At 36.9% G+C, this 19187-nt stretch overlaps 1 protein-coding gene across 1 annotated transcript in view; it reads left to right on the plus strand.

Annotated features, from left to right (window-relative positions):
• Nucleotides 1-19187, plus strand: part of SPATA13 (spermatogenesis associated 13) — a 47768-nt gene that overhangs the window by 12626 nt on the left and 15955 nt on the right. The window contains exons 3-6 of the mRNA XM_070943658.1: nt 2196-2552; nt 9024-9168; nt 16310-16446; nt 17734-17913. Coding sequence (XP_070799759.1) covers nt 2196-2552; nt 9024-9168; nt 16310-16446; nt 17734-17913 — 819 coding nt within the window. The remainder of the gene's footprint in view (nt 1-2195; nt 2553-9023; nt 9169-16309; nt 16447-17733; nt 17914-19187) is intronic.

Here is a 19187-nt window from a genome sequence, read left to right on the forward strand (position 1 = left end):
GCTAACTTGTTTGCCTGATGCAAGGCTCATGCAGAGAGTTGTTTCTTAACAATCAGGTAGAAGTTCGGATAGTTCAGAGTGCAGGCTGTATAAGTATTTGGAGGTAAGACTGCTCAGTACAGTACATCTTTTCTCAGTTATGGTGATAAAAATTACAACCTTTGCGATACTTTGCTTATTGATAACAATTTTGTATCTTTAGGGCTTGAAAATGTGTATTCTAACTGGACGTTATTTTTAATAATATGTTGCATTATGTCTTGAAATGCTAACAGAGGCTGACATTAGCAAAGGAGTTGGGAGTATAGAAGATTACCAAAATTTAGTATTTTCTAATTGGAATGTTTATCATCTGCTGTAGTCCGAGTCCTTCGAAATGACTGAAATGGCAATTCCCAGGAATGCTAGCTAGTGAATTATGGGAGTTGTAGCCCCATAATACTTGGAAGATATCGATTGGAAGAGATAGTTTGGACTATTGATAGGGTTCCTACTTTCTTAGTCCAAATGTTGCTCAGATCAATGGATCACTTGACAGCATGGTAGTTTCTTGTTCTCTTCTCATATCTTCATTGTGATGACAACTTCAGGTAAGGGGCAATTATAATTATATAAATAGTCACTTTGCCCCGTTGTTAGTGACATTTGGCCTTTGGAAAGTATCACCAAGCTATTGAAGAGACTCTTCCATAGGTTTGCTTCAAGCCAACTTTCTCTAGCCAGATGCTTCTAGATTATGATAGTTCCCTTGGATCTCCCAGCTGGCATGGGCCTAGGCCAGCTGGAGGACTGTGAGAATAGAAATTCAACATATCTGGAGGTTAATCGGTTAAGGAAGAGTACTGCAGATTTTGTTCAAAGGAAGGCATGTTCTTTTAAGTATAGATATTGTTAGAATCTTTTTGAGCTAATTGTTTCTATTCATTCCCATCAGATAAGGTTACAAAATCATCTGCCAATATAAAGATAGCATCTAGTTTCATAAATTGCACTGAGATACAATGTGTGTCTCTGGAGGGGGTGGATAGGGATGATCTGCTCATTTTCCATTAAGTGTATTATGTAAATCCAAGACTTATACTTCATAAGCCATGATTTTGTGACTTGCTGAGCCAACATGGATAAAAGAAAATGTGTTATCATGATGAATAAACCCAATATCTTCTGCAAATTAATTGGAAAAATAGCTAGGAAAATGAATTTAGCAATATGCATGTGTCTTCCCTTAATTAAATCTTTGTGTTTAATGGAACTCACAACCTAGTAAGAAGGTTGCGGAGTGAAGCATAAGGTTCACTTTTGGTAACAGTAATGCAAAAGGAAAATGAGATAACAAGTCATTAATGTATCTTGGCTTTTTTCCAAAGTAATTTCAAATCATCATATCCATTTATTTAATGCCATACAATGACCCATAGCTTCCCTATTATTCAATATTAATGTCCCTCAGTTAAGAGCAAACGGTTGGAGATACTGTATAACCATTGCGTTTTGCAACAAGACATGTTATTATGTCATTGCACAAATAACTAAAATATGTAGTTTCTTTAAGTACATTTTAATATGATGGAAATCCATAAGCTATGTTTTAATACATACACCATCATTTCTCTTTCATGATTTCTCTTGAGGACACCTTTGAGTGCCACAGTTATAATTTCACAGTCAAATCTGGTTTTTGAAAGAGTTAGAATCATAACACACAGGAAATCACAGATCTGAAAACCCTACTTTATACTTTGGTCCCATGTTGCTAGAAACTACTGGATAAATATCTCCTTTTTAAATCGAATGTATATATTTTGGTAAAATTTCCTAACAAAAGAAAAATGTCTGAATTTGCCATTGGCTTTTTTTATTATTATTATTAATGTTTTACCACAGGCTATCACATTTGCTATCAAATATGGTTGATTGTATATGTATAATCTCATTAAATGGCTTATTTTACTCTTGTTGCCAGGGGGAGGGGTTATTGCTTTTTTATTGATTTTTTTAATATTGGGTTTTTATCCTTGTAAGCCACCTGGAGTTACTGAGAGTGAATTGGGTGGCCATATGAATTTTGTTAAATTAAATAAATGGAAATGGAAGTGGAAATTGCATGGTACATAGACCCTGTTTAGAAGAGCATAAATCCTTATATGATTTTAAAGTATTTTTGGTTTATTTGACTTGTTCACCTTTGAAAAAAGGTTGTTACTGATGATCACTGGAAGAAGTTTCCATTTCAAGATGAAGAAAGAGCAGATGCTCAAAAAGTCCCAACCAGAAGATGGGGTTCTGGAAAAAGATCCCGGCCTCGGCCGCTCTCAGATTATGGCCAGTTGGCAATTAGAAGTTCTTCCATTCCAGAAGATTCTGTCGCTATGGATTCCCAGGAAATGGACTCTCTGGAGAATGACAGTGAGACCAAGCCTCTCCCTGTTAAATCAAGAACTTGTGCAGTAGCCAATCCAAAAGCCCACAGAAGACGACCCATCTCTGTCATTGGTGCAATCAGTTACTATGAGAATAATCAAACGGAAGAAATAACTGCTCTCCTTGCACAAGTAAGAAATAAAATTCACTCACTGAAAAAACTCAGATCAAAAGATCATCCTTCTTTTCTTCCCTGTAACCTTCAAATTAGAACATAGTGGACACTCCTATTCCTTCTTTCTGCTTCTTCCAAATCATCACTGCATATTTATTCTTCTAAAAGCATGATATCAGATTAATTAATACTTTTTTGTAGATAATTCTTGCTCTATAATTGTACACTATACTATACTAACTTTTCCACCCTGAATGTTGATGTATCTATCTGAGGTTTTAAGATATTTCTCTTTTACTGTGTACCTCTTCATTCTGTAATAAAACAGTACTGATTATGTTGCATTATATGAAAAGTAACAGGATATTTCAGAGTATAGAGACATTTATGAATAATAATTGGGGCATTTACTTAACCAATTTAATGCAGATTGACAAGCGATGCCCCATGATTCATGATGATTCATGAATCTGGCCTATATGGTTAGAATATGATTTATCTTCATAGTTACAAAAGTTTAAAATCATAATAAATCTGTGTTATTATTTCAATGGTATCTTAATGTATAATTATTAAAAATCAAAGACCTTGTTATCGTGTGCATATGATCATCTAATGGAATAGATTTTTATTCTTCTTGGTATTAAGCAAGAATTGCTTTGTGATCCCATCTATGTCTACTCTTTTATTTTTTATTATCCAATCTTTTATTTCAGAAGAAAAACCAAAGCAGGCACCCATCATTATCATAAAATCCCTTTGAGAAAATCATAATAATTTGATATATCATGACCCTAGGTTGTAGGACTAGTTCAGTGGTGGGTTTCAAATTTTTTTACTACTGGTTCTGTGGGTGTGGCTTGGTGGGCATGGCTTGGTGGGCGTGGCAGGGAAAGGATACTGTAAAATCTCCATTCCCTCCTCAATCCAGGCGAAGGTTACTGCAAAATCCCCATTTCCTCCCTTATCAGCTGGGACTTGGGAGGCAGAGAATAGATGGGAATTTTTACTACCGGTTCTCCGAACTACTCAAAATTTCCAGTACCGGTTCTCCAAAACTGGTCAGAACCTGCAGAAACCCACCTCTGGACTAGTTTGTTGGAGTTCATTCATCTAAAGTGATTATGATTGTATAAGTAATAAAAAACATAAAAATATGAAGGGCCTATTGATTTTTTAAAAAACAAACTGAAGATACAAATCAAGTTAGAATATTGGAAGTTATACTTTATTGTGTTACAATTCCAAGAAGGGTTTTAATTAACTGTATTGCTTTTGGCCACACTTGCATGGCATGAGGCATGGTATAAACAACAGTTTATTTACAAATGTTCTCAAAAGCTTACAACCTCACATTGCATAACTATAAGATACCCATCTGCAGTTTGTTTATAGGTTGCTGTGCTATCTCAATGACATATATGGAGAGAAAAAGAAATACAGTAACACTCTTAATTCTTGTAGGTTGATTAAACCATCACAGGTGGGTGATTTGCAGCTGTGCTACTCACAAGGAAGAACATCTAGGCATGTTCACAATTAAAATGTAGTTGGCTATAGCAGTTGTTCAAACATGGCCCTTGGCTCAGTTATATGAAACACAAGTTATAAAGAAATGAATTTGAAAATTATTGACTTAATTCTTATTTTCAACCTGCATTTTTTTGGAAAAAAAGTATATGTTTATATTTTTAGACATATAGCCCACCCTTAAATGTTGCTTGTGTGATGGCAAAATGTAACCAAAAAAGAATTTTGCGGATGTAACCAAAATAAGGGGCAAAAAATTTTTCTTAACAAGATAGATTCATTTCATTCACTCAGAATTCAAATTGTGAATGGATGCATACAATTATTTGTGATACAAAGTCTGTAAACATGTAGGCTTTGAGTTGTGAGAGTGATGTATGTGGATTCAAATAGTGGAGTTTGTGTAAATAAAATTATATTTTACAATAAGTCACTGAACTCAATAGATCTTGAATAGGACTGGCTGTATTCATAGGTTTCTGCTAGAGATACCGTACCTTGTTTAGAAATTTTCTCTGTTTTTGCCTTTGAATATTTGCAAAGACAGTTTTTTTAATTTCCAGATAAATATGAAAGACTTGCACACATAAAAAAACAAACCCCCAAACCTTGAATTATTTACTTTAATATTAATTTCCTTTAAAGGCAACATTTTGTGTTAATAATGAAACAGTCACTATTCATTTATTGGAAAAAAGCTAGGCTATTATCTTTAAACTTCCCCTTGTGGAAACATCACAAATATTGTTTCAACAAGATGGGCAGTTTTTCTATGCATGTATAATTCAGCCTCCTACCTCCCACATACTCTGTTCTCCCAGGCAGTCGTCTACAATAAATGTTTGCTGTTCTAATGCATATTTGTTGGCTGTAAGCTTGAAGTAACTACCATCCTACTACCAGTGTTAATAAAAAGTTGAAATGCTTGCAAACAAATGTGTGGAAAACATTGTAAACTCCTTGTGCTTGTATTGTGCTACCCACAAGGAAAATGGGACATAGAGGTTTTTATAAGTGAAGCATCTATTTTAACTGGAAGAGATGAAGCACTGTAAAGATAACGGATCAAAAGAGATTTTGAAGGATTTTGTAAAGATCATACTATTTTAAGAAAAAGAGAAAGGAAATCAATTGTATGCAAAGAATGAGAGAAAATGCACAAAAATGCAAGGATATTTAAGTTCTATATCTGTTTCTTAGTCAGCTTTTTAAAAATCAATCTCTAGAGTGTAAGCTAGTAGAATGCCAGAAAGTAAAATCCCTTATTAGTACTACTTCCACTTGCTTGACAATTTAATTTAGAAGATGGAAGCATTTCAGTTTCAATGAATATTAAGCCTTTCCAGACAAAAGAGCTGCTCGAAAAGCTGTGAAAACCTGACAAAGAGGTTGCTGGAGCTTTAGAGTTGAAATGTGAAAAGTGCTCACTTCCTCTTTATTAAGAGCAAATTAGTTGAAAAGAGCGAATAAGAAAAAATGAAAAGATATTTTATTTTTATAGGGGAAGAAGAAGCTTGGAGTTAGACATCTGTATGAAATACATGAATTAAAAATGGCTTTTAAAAATGTTTATTGTGTTGAATTGTGAACAGGACGACCAGAAAAAGATAGTTAATGAAAATCAAATCCTGATTCATGATACCAGCCAAATCATAAACCAGGGCCTTCCTATGTAGGAAGGAGTCAAGATGGTGATTGTGACCCATGATCAAAGCCCCAGTGATGAGTAAGAGCGAAGCTTCGGCAGTACCGTGGCAGCTGCCATCTTGACTTTTTTTGACCCTCCCTGCAAAAATCCCTTGTGATAAACATAAAACAAGCCATGTGGATTGCTTGTTTGCTTTCTGTTATGCTTAATAATAAGGCAGCCCAGAAAAAAAGACCCTTTCAATAATGGGTCCGAAATTTTCCGTTACATTTATTTTAGTGACTCTTGGGACCTTATTGGAAGCTATATTTTACCTCAGCCCATCCTAGAATTTAAACGGTGAATATAATAATACTAATGAGAGTTAATATGTTTCTGGTTTAGTATGTTTGTAGATTTTGACTGCAAGTGAATACTACTCCCTTGATTATCGAGACTGTAGCTTTAGAGTAACTAGTAATTCCATAGTAACTTGGGATTTTTGAGTTCATTTAACTTAGTTTTGCTATATTTGCTTAATTATATCAACTTCTAAGAGTCTTGATGTATCATTAAATGAACTCTCTCCCCCCATAAAAAATTATTGTGCATGGCTCATATATGTCAATCATCCAGTGTTTAAATTATACAAGTGTCACTAATTTCAGCTAGAAAAGAAAAATTGCCCTTCTTATTTTTCCCTAAATTTGGTGAACATTTAATTCAGTTGTTCTTTGGAATGTGGCTTATTTATTCACTATTTGAATTTACTCTAATTTATAGAATAGTGTGCATGTATTTTAATTCAAACATCTTAAAATGCTAAATAATAGGCGTGTCATTGAAAAAAATGGAATTATTTTGCTTTTGTTTAATGCTTCAGCAAGCTATATAATCCTTTTATTTCACTTTATTCCTCTTTCCTATTCTTTCATTTAATTCCAAGAAATCAGGTAGCATAAATTGTTGGATTTAAATTTTTCTCTAAATTGTTTTTCCCTGAAATATATTCTGAATATCTGGAAGCCTTGGGCTTTTCCCAAACCCTCTGATATTTTCCATGTCTGCATGAATGACACCCTTGTATGTAAGCAATTATATTCATCTCACAATTGAAACAGAGATAGCAAAGGAACAGTATGTTGCAGCTAAATATGTTAGTTCAATATTTCAGTGAGCCTGCAAGATCTTTTTTCTGAATATTCTAGTATATTACCTCCATTTTTACATTTCTTGTTCAATTGTCGCTGAAAATGATTAGTATTTTTATTAGTAATAAATTTATAAAGCCATCTAATCAGCAGTGGGTTTCAGCAGGTTCTGACCAGTACTGGCGAACCGGTAGAGGAAATTTTGAGAAGTTCTGAGAACTGATAAATACCACCTCTGATTGGTCCTACCCCCATCTCTTCTCTGCCTCCTGAGTTCCAGCTGATCGGGAGGAAATGGGGATTTTGCAGTAACCTTCCCCTGGAGTGGGATGGGAATGGAGATTTTATAGTATCCTTCCCCTGCCACACCCACCAAGCCATGCAATGCCCACCAAGTCACACCCACAGAATCGCTAGTAAAAAATTTTGAAACCCACCACTGCACCTAATCACAAATAGCTCAAGGTGGCATACAGAGAGTTAAAAACAAATCATCATAATAAATGGGCCATATGAAATGTAGAGAAAATGCTATAGGTTGTTCTTGACTTATGACCACAATTGAGCCCAATATTTATGTTGCTAAGTGAGACATTTGTTAAGTGAGCTTTGCCCCCTTTTATGACTTTTCTTGCCACGTGTGAATAACCGCAGTTGTTAGTAAGTAACACATTTATTAAGTGAATCTGGTTTCCCCCTTGACTTTGCTTGTCAGAAGGTTGCAAAAGATGATCACACTGCGACCATCATAAATATGAAACAGTTGTCAAGCACTTGAATGTAAATCACATGACCCTCGGGGAGTTGCAACAGTCATAAGTGTGAAAAATGATCATAGGTCACTTTATTTTGAATGATCACTAAACAAACTGTTGTAAGTCAAGGACTACCTATATTCCAGAAGATTAGGATAGTGACTGAGAAGCAGTGGTGGGTTCCTTCCGATTCAGCCCGGTTTGGCCGAGCCGGTAGTGGTGACAATATGATGTCACCAAACCGGTTCTGCCCCCCGCCCCCCCCCGCATTATTCTTACCTTTTATTTGGCCCCACCCCCAATCTGTTGCTGCCTCCTGAGTCCCAGCTGATCTGCTAGAAGGAAAAAAGCTGTTTAAACTCTTGCTGTGGGGCTTCAAATAGCCACCCTAGTGTTAAAAGGCAGTCTGCTGGTAGACCGGTGCCTCCAAAAACAAATGAGTAGACTGGTGCCTGCAAAAATAAATGGGTAGACCAGTGCCTGCAAAAATAAATGAGTAGACCAGTGCCTGCAAAAATAAATGAGTAGACCAGTGCCTACAAAAATAAATGGGTAGACTGGTGCCTCCAAAAACAAATGAGTAGATCGGTACAGCTCTGCAAGCAGTTAAAAGCCTGGTAGGCCAATACCTCTGCTAAATCCTAAAGAATTGTCACATGACCATCAAGCCACGCCCATAAAATAAGCCACGCCCACAGAACCGGTGGTAAAAAAAATTTAGAACCCACCCCTGCTGAGAAGAATACCTCCCACAGACAAAAAGACTCAGGGTATGCCAATCCTACCTCCGGTGGTCATCAAGCAGACTTGTTAGGAGACATGATAACAATGTTCCAATATTTGAGGGGCTGCCACAGAGAGGAAGGGGTCAAGCTATTTTCCAAGGCACGCAAAAGCCAGATAAGGAATAATGGATGGAAACTGATCAAGGAGAGATTCAAGCTAGAAATTAGGGGAAATTTTCTGACAGTGAGAACAATCAACCAATGGAACAGAAGTTGCCTTCAGAAGTTGTGGGAGCTTCATCACTGGAAGCTTTCAAGAAGAGATTGAACTGCCATTTGTCAGAAATGGTGTAGGGTCTCCTGCTAAGGCAGTCGGTTGGACTAGACCTACAGTACAAAGCCCCTTCCAACTCTGTTAATCTGTTATCTATCATTCGTTATTTCCAGGGCTGTTTTTAAATTTCTTGCTATCCCCCCACCCCCAACTGTTAACTTTTCATGGGATATTCTTCAGAATTTATCTCTTTTGCATTTGGAGAAGTCATTAGTGTTAAATAGATTATCAATCTTGAGAATAATAGGGAACCCTAATGCTGATTTATAACAAGAGGTTCCTTTATGCTTGTTTCAAAAACAGTTTCCAAATAAATATTTTTTTCTGCATAGCTGTAATAAAATATATATTTTTTGCCTTTTCAGCCTGTGGCACGGCCCCCCGTACCAGCACATCAGGTTCCCCCCTACAAAGCTGTCTCAGCCAGAATCCGCCCCTTCACCTTTTCTCAAAGCACACCCATTGGTCTGGATAAAGTTGGATGTAAGCGTCAAATGAGAGCATCCAATGGTGAGTTTCATTTGGGATGAAAGAAGTAAATAAAGTCAGAGTATTCAAAGGTTTTACTCCATTGTTTCCCAACACCCACACTTCGGAACTCAACTTCTGTAGAAATTAGTCTTAGAAATAATTGTCTTCTTCAAACCTATTTTTAATTTGGATTTTTTTTTTCCTGCACCCTCAGAATCACAGTTTTAGAAGTTTGTGGTATTTTAATGTTTGTATGTTTGCTTAATTGCAAGGCTCTTTGTTCTTTTATCAAGAAAATAGATATTTTAAAAATACAATTGGGACACCTATGCTCCATGTATAGTATTTTGGACTGGATATTTGTGTTCTTTTTACTAGATGCTGCCACATTTTATTATACTTATGTGCTGTTCTTAAGGGAATTATCAGATATAGAAAGTAACAGGTTACCAATCCGTGTGTGTGGGTGGGTGCCCTATAGATGCATGTTGATATATCACTGGGTTCATCTTTTATGTGGGTGTGTAAGCATCCATATGTATACATTATAGCATGTGTATTATGATAACATTACTGTTCAAAGTAGAAAGGATTGCTACAATATTGCTTTGGCAACTTCCTTTCTAAAATTACGTTATATTTCATCAGGCATGCAAAATTGGTGTGCTTTTTGTCTGGTCTTCCCAACCTATCAGTTTCCTTGTGCTTTTTGTTCTGTTGGGAATAAGCAGTCAACACAATAATCTGTTTTAGAACAATAACACCATACAAGCAATTTGATATACTTTCATGTTTCTGGTTTCTTCTTGTTTTCAGCTGGCAGTTGATGGATTGTGTGGAGTCCTTGGTCTGAGCTTGATTGTTTGCTTGCAGACATTTCGTTATCCAACTAGAGAATATCATTAGTGCTAGTGAGCATAGGATTTACTCTTATACAATAGCTTGTTCCAATTTTGACAGGGATGTGGTTTTTCTCCCTGGTAGTTCCTTGACTAGGATTATTGTTTGCTGGATTGTTTGTCTGATGCGAATCCCTGCTTATCTGGGAATTGGCTGCTGGAGAAGATGTGTTCTGGTCTTTCTGCTTCCTCTTTAGCTTTTTTATTGTCTCTTTTGAATGCAATTTGTAATTGTGGTCTACCTCTGTGTCTATTGATGGCTCATGTATCTGAATCCCAAGCTTCCAGCAATTCCTAGTGTTTCTGGATTTAGCTTAGTCTAGGATGGTTACATTTACTATTTAAAAATATGGTTGATTTTGTCCATGCGTTGTAAAATTAAGGAGTTTTCGTGTCTTCTGACTGGTAGTTGGTATTCATGGATGTGCTTCTGTCTGCCTGTCCTGCCTGCCTTCCTATTGTGGCTATGACAGTCCTTTCACTGTTTGTTGTAGATGACTCCTATTTTTTCTTTTTGGACTTGTGTCTTTTGGCTTACTTGAGGTGTTCTGGAGAACTTTAGTTGGTTTCTGTGCTACAGTGATGCCATGTAATTGTAACAGTCTGTTGGTTGTTTCTGAGTTATTTTTGATGTTTGTTAGTTTTCTTTTTCATAGTTTGTGTTGGTTGTGCTGTAGGACATTGAGTGGTCAGACACTTTTCGATAAAGCTGCATGGGTATCCGTTTTGTTGGATATGATCTAAAGGTAGTCAGTTTCCTTTTTGTTTCTCTATGTTGGATGGATTGTGGTCTTCACACATGTGTATATTCATATACATGCATTCCCATGCCTGGATCCAAATATGCAAACATTTTATATACATATTACTCAGTTTTAGGAAAAGAGATAGAAAATGCACCCTCTTTCCATATGCAATATTTCTGAAGAATTCAAAGAACTAATTTGTACATTGTGTTTTCTTTACTGGGAATTAAAAGCTATAGCACTAATACTATGATACTTCTGACAGCTCAATAGTCAATTGTGGACTCTGGGGGATATTAAGCAGCCTATCAGCCAGCTTATTTGCAAGCCTCAGAAAGGTGCTTCAAGCAGCTTGGCCATCAAGAGAACGATTTCCTGCTAGGGAAAAATGTTTCTCTTCTGTTTAGAGTTTTATCAATAGTCTTGATAGTTAAAATGAGTTAGTCTCCTTGCTTCATTGCACTAGCCACCTTTTATTTTTATATTTTATTGATTTTATTGTAATTTCTTTGATTGTTGTGAATTGCCCAGAATCTTTGAAGGCCAGACAGTGTAGTAGTAGTAGTAGTAGTAGTAGTAGTAGTAGTAGTAGTAGTAATTCACATTTAATATGTGAGTGCAGCAAAATCGCAAAAACTGGTTACAAAGCTAGACATGACTGAGTTGCTAAATTAATCCACTGGTCATTATGTAAAAAATACGACTTGCCTATATCCAAAAAGTCATGGAAACATAAGAGCCAGCACTGTCCGAAGACTTCTCCGTGGTCATGTGACTGGCATGACTAAACGCCAAAGGCACACGGAACACTGTTACCTTCCCACCAAAGGTGGTCCCTGTTTTTCTACTTGCATTTTTTTACATGCTTTTGAATTGCTAGGTTGGCAGGAGCTGGGACAAATAACCCTGAGCTCATCCTGTTATGCAGCACTAGGGATTCGAACCGCTGAACTGCCAACCTTTCGATCGACAAGCTTAGCATCTTAACCACTGATCCACCACATCCCTCTTCAATCATAAAAACTATTTTTTAAAAATGCTACAGCTTCTGTCTTACTTCTGCATGCTTCAGTGAATCACTTAGGTCAAGCCTGGAATCTAAAGATGGAATTTATTTTGTGTTAGATAGAGTCTCATTGTAGCTCCCAAGAGCTATTCTGAGTTCTGCTGATGTTAACCAATGGAAAAGCTGTTTCCATTGCAACTGGGCCTTTTCTTTCAAAAGATAGCAAAATGCCGACGCTTGCAGGTGCCAAGTGTAGAAATTGCCACGTAATACCCGGCTGTTCATTTCCCATTGAGCCACGGAAGCCCAGGAAACCACATGACTTGTATGGATATTTCAAAACTACAGTATTGCCTCAAAGATATTTTGAGTCAGAGAACAACACAGTGGCAGAGTTGTGGTCCAAGAGGGTGGGGTGTCTCACTTAAAAAGCCAACAGAATTAAGCAGCACTGAAGGATTCCCCCCCCCTCTTTTGAAAGCTCTGAGTTTTGCAAAGCATCAAAATACAGTTCAGCTGAATTACTTTTTGGATTTAAAAAAAAATAGAAATTTCCATTGTTGCTGCTTTCGGAAAGGAAGCCCAAATATAGAAAGATACAAGGGTTATTGCTTAATGTGTCAGATCAGCACAGGGCAGTCACTGAAGAGATAAATTCTGACCTTGTATTTGTAACTACCATTGCTGTGCTGGGAAATTGTAATCCATGCTCAAGAACAACTCTTCATAGATAATTTCAAGTTTCCTTGCCAGTCTCTTGCTTTCCTCAGTTGTGGGAAAGTTTGGTTACATGGATACTTATAGCTAATTTCTGTATACTCCCCTATATTTTTCATCTATTTTTGCCCTTCTGATTTAGGCTACATTGTTGCTAGGAAATAAGGCAACAGGATACAAAGCTAGTTTTTGTGCTTAAGGTTAGCATATCTCTAACATTTGCAGAATTTTGAGTGGTGACTTTGTAGGTTTGGGGCCACTTATGGCTGCGTTAAGAAAACCAAATCCTTGCGATTGTTGATTTTAGCTAAGATGTATTCTCTCTCCTCTGCTCTCCTTTCCTATTATTGTAACAGGTATCAATGGATTTTTGAAGTGGTTAAGAGAAAAGTTTATCACCTCCATCTGAAGAATACTGGCTGATGTCTGTAAATCCCTAGAACCAATAGAAGGCAATAAACAACAAAAAAGCAAATAAGACCTTAATTATAAGACCTAGCTTGGCAATGCTGTAGTTAGAAATGCTTTTCTGGGATTTATACAAGTACATATATTTTGAAAACATCTTTCAAACCTTTAAACTTCATTTTTATTTATTAAATTCCAATATAATTCAAAAAAATGTAGTTTCTCTGTCAGGCACACTGGAATCACATATTACTAAAGAATAATATATACAGTACATTAGATTGAGTTTTTAAAAATTAAATTCTTATACTATTCTCTTGAAGATTACCCAAATAATATGCTACCTATCCATAGAAAACAAGATCCTTATTGTTTAAGTTAACCTACTTGTTAATATTTATTTTCAGTCAATGATAAATTCTCCTCTCCTAGAACTGATACTTTTAAGAAGGAACAATAGTCCACAATCAAGCTATCTTCACTAAATTAAAATTCTCTGATTTTTTTAAAAAATGTGCAGTTGTCCAACTACTAAAGTTGAACTGATTGCTTAATATCTATCTGGCTGCTACACAATGATTTTCAATTATTCACAGACTGAGTAGATGTTGCTGTTGTGAAGTGGTTTTCTCCTTCATTAACAATGCCAAATCCTAGCAATTGCCACCTTTGCTACTGAATTTTGTAATCCAGAGACAGTCATCTCACAAAACTAATTTCTAGAGTCAGCAGATCAAGACTCTAAAGGCAGATTCCACTGAATATTCAGGACCAGACAGAAAGCAAATGCTCCAGAAAAGGCAGATTGGCAGGCGCTGAAGTCCAAAGGCTTAAGTACATTTGAAGCTGAGATCTAAGGTTACAGATGTGATATGGGAAGGCCAGAAGCTGATAAAAATCAGGCAGTTGTGACTTTGAAAGAGCACTTTGAAAAAAGAACAGGGAGTATAAGTTCTCACAGGAATGTAATATAGTTCCAGTTTGTTTTTTAGACTATAAAGATTATCACAGTGGTTTAATGTAGAGTTGATGAAAAAAAGAATCCCTTGCCTGTAAACCTATATAATTTAGAAATCATGTCACAAAAGGAAAAGAGGATGGCAAGCAAAGAGAAAAGCAGCAGGTTTGGGTCTAATTCTTCATGTTAAACATCTGTTCTTATAGAATGGCCAATGGGAGTGGATTCAAGGAGACAAGATACAAAGCTGAGTTTTCAACAGGAAGAGAGAATGGCTTTATTTTTATTTTTTTCCATCTCTCTGTTGCTAGTAACTGGCAAAAATTGCTGGTTCCTAAAGGCAGTTTGATGGAATTAGTCTTTTGGCAAGACTAAAGAGAAGTCGTGTGGGCTGAGGAATCAGCTCTTTTATACCCCTGGTTTAAAATAGATTTGAAATGTGAGTCAGCTGATAAATCTTTGTGCCACTAATCCTACTGACGTAGAAGCTCTCTTAGCCCATGGAATTTAATTTACCCAACTCCTGTAGTAAGCTAGTGGGCCAGTACAGCTGCTGAAATCCTGGAATTAAGAGCTGAAATGTGCAATTTTTCATTTTCCAATAATGCAGTGTTTGCACATTTTGCATCAAGTGAATTATTATTATGTAAATGCTGTGGAGACAAAAGTAGCTCTTTAACATTGGAGGAAGAAGGGTGAAGATTTTTGTTGTTGTTTTTGTTTTTAAAAAGATGGATCTGAATGCCCAGTGAAAGTCTAATTCAGAATAATAATAATTGTGATAGGTCCCTTGGGTTCAATCCCCAGACATCTGGAGCACCTCTTGAACTCTATCGGCATTGACAAAAATCATCTTCAGTCAATTGCAAAAGGCAACTTTACTTAGAATAGATAATATTTTGTAACCTGTTCAAACAGTGTCTGGCTATCCCTGGTCCTTGGAAAGAACTTGATAGGTAGATGAAAATGCCAAATCTAGTGTAAACATCTGACTGACCAATCATAATAATAATAATAATAAATCAGTGCATTGGTTACAATAAGGAAAGAATTGATCAGTTTCAAATTATATGGATGAATGCTGCATGTGCACTATTTGTCTGTATATCTTCTCTCTTTTTCTTTCTTTCATAACTTCCTAAGGATTTCCCATGATGTCACTGAAGGCACTAAACCCACAGCTATACATTCAGAGAGTGAGCTGTCATTTTAAAGTAGAGTTCGGCTGAAATGCAGCCACAGACGCTCAAAGCAATGAATAAGCTATTTCGGCATTTCCAATAGCTGCAGCTTCCGTGACCTATGATAATTTTTATTTACGGATTAAAAAGGATTCTTGGTTTGAATGTAAACCAGGTGCATGGTGAATGATCTTTTTCTGGATAGCAGGATGGTAGCCAGAGGGGATATAACTCGGTTTTGGAGCCTGGAAAGCCTTCAGATAAGTATGTTGATGTAGGAGACTGTTTAACTGTTTAAACATAGGCTTAGACTTGGATATCTAACATCATGTTTTAACTGGAAAACCTAGTAGAGTAGTGGGATTGAAAAATAATGAAAATGACTTCACTGTTGATTTTAGTTTTAGCACTCCCGTTTGAGAGATAAAAATTGCCCATTCATGTCTGCATATTTACTTCAGGCAGTAAACAATCGAGTGAGAGTTACAGTGAACAAGAAATAATAAGCCAGCTCTACAGAATTCACTGGATGAATCAGTTCCAATTTATTGTTATCTTCGTAACGGGTATCTGTTTTAAAACTCGTTAAAAAAAATAGACAATTAAATCTAGATGCATTATTAAGCTGGAAACCAATAATGGATCTTAATGAAGATGGCTTTCAAATATATATTGCATTTCTGTAACTTCATGAGGTTTTTTTTAAATGTCTGTTCCTCCTGTTTTTAGGAATAATTCCTCTGTTGTGATTGTGATTAATAAAATAATTCATTCTAATTACTCTTACCTTTTTTATTTATTCTAAATAAAAGAAGTTAAGGAACTGAGATTAGGTGTTACTTTTAGGAGGATAGGTCTAGTCTACTTTAAAATATCTGTAAATTAAATATTTTGTACAGCTTTAAATATTAAGACTCCTAAAATGAAGATCCTTAAAAAGATTAGAACTTGTGGTAGCAAAAGTAGAAAGGATATAATTTGATGGATCATTATTTACATGCACTTTTGCGACCTTCTGACAAGCAAAGTCAATGAGGAAACCAGATTCACTTAACAACCATGTTCCTAATTTAACAGCTGCAGTGATTCACTTAACAACTGTGGCAGGAAAGGCTGTAAAATGGGGCAAAAGTCACTTAACAAATTTGTCACTTAGCAACATAAATTCTGAGCTCAATGGTCATCGTAAGTTGAGGACTACCTGTAATGCAATGGACCGTCGCTTTGGCAATACCTAATTTCTCAGAATTTCTCTTTCCCGCTAGGTGCTGCAGATGGTAATGCTGAATCTTCAGCTTTAGTCGATGATAATGGCAGTGAAGAGGATTACAGCTATGAAGAACTCTGCCACGCCAACCCCAGGTACTTGCAGCCTGGAGGTGAGCAGCTAGCTGTCAATGAGGTAAATTTCTAGTTTTGGAATTTCCAGACACTGCAACTGAAAATACGTAAAAAGTTCCACATTTTGTCCACTGCAATGACTACTGATCCTTACCCTTTGATTATATAGTAGCGGCCAAAATTGTGGAAACCTTTTGGGAAAAGTCTATTTTTGAAGTTTAATGGCTAACAACACCACTTTTTTGGGGGGAGTTTCAAGATAATCATATTCCACTGCTGGAATGGCCCAGACCTTAACCCAGTTGAAAATCTATGGAGCCGACTAAAGAAACTTGTTAATGAGAAATGACCCAGTAATAAAACCCAGTTAATAGAAGCAATCATTCAATCTTGGTTTCACATTATAACAGCTGCAGAACTAAAAGACTTGGTTCACTCCATGGGAAGACATTATAAGACCGTAATTCATGCTAAAGGTTACCTTAACTGACGTGATAATTTTTGTATATCTCGTTTTTTCTATGGTGATAATTTTTGTATGTCTTGTTTTTTCTACGTGTTTCACTTTTCTTCTTTATACTGTAACTGTAACTGCTATTCTAACAGCAAATCCTTCATAAAAGTTATTGCATTACATCAGGGGTGAAATGTTCCCCATTTGGACCGGATTGCCCGATCCAGTAGCAATGGAGGCGGGTGGTTCGGAGAACCGGTAGCAAAAATTGCGGGCCCCCCGCCCATGCCCAGCTGAGCCGCACACTCATCAGAGGCTTTTTCTTTTAATTTTTAAAAGCATTTTTTCTACAACCTCTTCGGTCGAAAAAATGCTTTTAAAAGTAAAAAAAAAAAAATAAGGCCTCTGATGATCGCGTGGCTCAGCTGGGATCGTCAAAGGGATTGTCAGCTGATGATCCCAGCTGAGTTGCCTGATTGGCAGAGGTCTTTTTTTCTTTTAAATGCCTCTGATGATCCAAGCTGAGTTGCCTGATCGGCAGAGGCTTTTAAAAGAAAAAAAGCCTCTGCTGATCAGGCAACTCAGCTGGGATCGTCAGAGCCTTTTGAAAACATTTTTTTACAACCTCTTCGCCGAAGAGGTTGTAGAAAAAATGGTTTAAAAAAAAAAATTGGCCATGCCCACCCAGTCACATTACCACCCCAAGCCACACCCACAGAACCAGTAGTAACAAATTTTAGATTTCACCACTGCATTACATTCTTGTTTAAATTATCTTTCCATTGATATATAATTTTGTGCTATTAGCTAGTTTTAGAGAATACACTTTTCCCAAAAGTGGCCACTACTGTAACAAGATCCTTGTTTTCTAACAAAATGTTTTTTATATTGCAGCTGATAAGTGATGGAAATGTGGTCTATGCAGAGGCCCTCTGGGATCACGTGACCATGGATGATCAGGAATTAGCCTTCAAAGCTGGAGAAGTCATCCAAGTCCTTGAAGCTTCCAACAAAGATTGGTGGTGGGGAAGAAATGAAGACAAGGAAGCCTGGTTTCCAGCCAGTTTTGTCAGAGTAAGTGGAGCAAGATCTCTCTCTCTCTTCCAAGCACTTGTTCATCCTTGGAGACCTGGTTAAATTCTGCCCTGCTTTCCTCCCCGCCAAGACATCTAGACTGCATTGATTCATTGGATTGTTTTTGATTTTTCATTTATTCCCATCTATTAAAATCATCATTGTCCTGCTTTTCTGTTTATTTCTGTTTGCTTGTTTTGTACATAGGAATGGTCTTTCTTGAGTTGAGTTCAATTCTTGGTGACAACATGGACACCTTTGTGTAATTTAATGACAATAATGCCATTCCCTTCCTCTGAAGTGTTTTTTCCCAACTTCCCAATCTAGTGTAGAGACCTTCGTTATTTATTCATATATATATATATTGCTCTTTATTTCAAAACACCTATATATCTCACCGGCTCAAGGTTGACTCAGCCTTCCATTCTTCTCAGGTCAGTAAAATGAGGACCCAGATTGTTGGGGGTAATATGCTGACTCTGTAAACCGCTTAGAGAGGGCTATAAAATACTGTGAAGTGGTATATAGGCCTAAGTGCTATTGCTATATCTGCTTATATTGTGCAATTCCAGGCTCTGTACAATAGCAATAGCAATAGCAATAGCAATAGCAATAGCAATAGCAATAGCAATAGCACTTAGACTTGTATACCGCTTCACAGTGCTTTATAGTCCTCTCTAAGTGGATTACAGAGTCAGCATATTGCCCCCAACAAACAAACAAACAAACATTTTATCAACCCAGGAAGGATGGAAGGCTGAGTCAACCTTTTGCCAGTGAGACTCGAACTGCCAAACTGTTGGCAGCCAGCAGTCAGCAGAAGTAGCCTGCAATACTGTATTCTAACCACTGCGCCACCATGACGCTTAACGGTAAATCTTAACAAAACAGTAAAAACATCAGTAGCCCCAGGGGTGCTATTCAGCAAGTTCTGACAGGAGAATCAGTAGCGGGAATTTCGAGTAGTTCAGAGAACTGGCAAATAACACCTCTGGCTGGTCCCAGAGTGGGGTGGGAATGGAGATTTTGCAATATCCTTCCCCCAGGAGTGGAGAGGGAATGGGGGTTTTGCAGTATCCTTCCCCTGGAGTGGGGTGGGAATGGAGATTTTGCAATATCCTGCCACGCCCACCAAGCCGCACCATGCCCACCAAGCCACGCCCACAAACTGGTAGTAAAAAAATTTGAATTCTACCACTGAGTAGCCCCCAAATTATAAAGTAAAATTATTGCACCTTAGGGCAGCATTCTCCCATACATCTAAATACCATCTT

Source organism: Pituophis catenifer, unplaced genomic scaffold (genome assembly GCF_029215685.1).
Source record: "Pituophis catenifer annectens isolate HBS135680 unplaced genomic scaffold, rPitCat1.0.hap2 SCAF_4, whole genome shotgun sequence".
Taxonomy (NCBI): Eukaryota; Metazoa; Chordata; class Lepidosauria; order Squamata; family Colubridae; genus Pituophis; species Pituophis catenifer.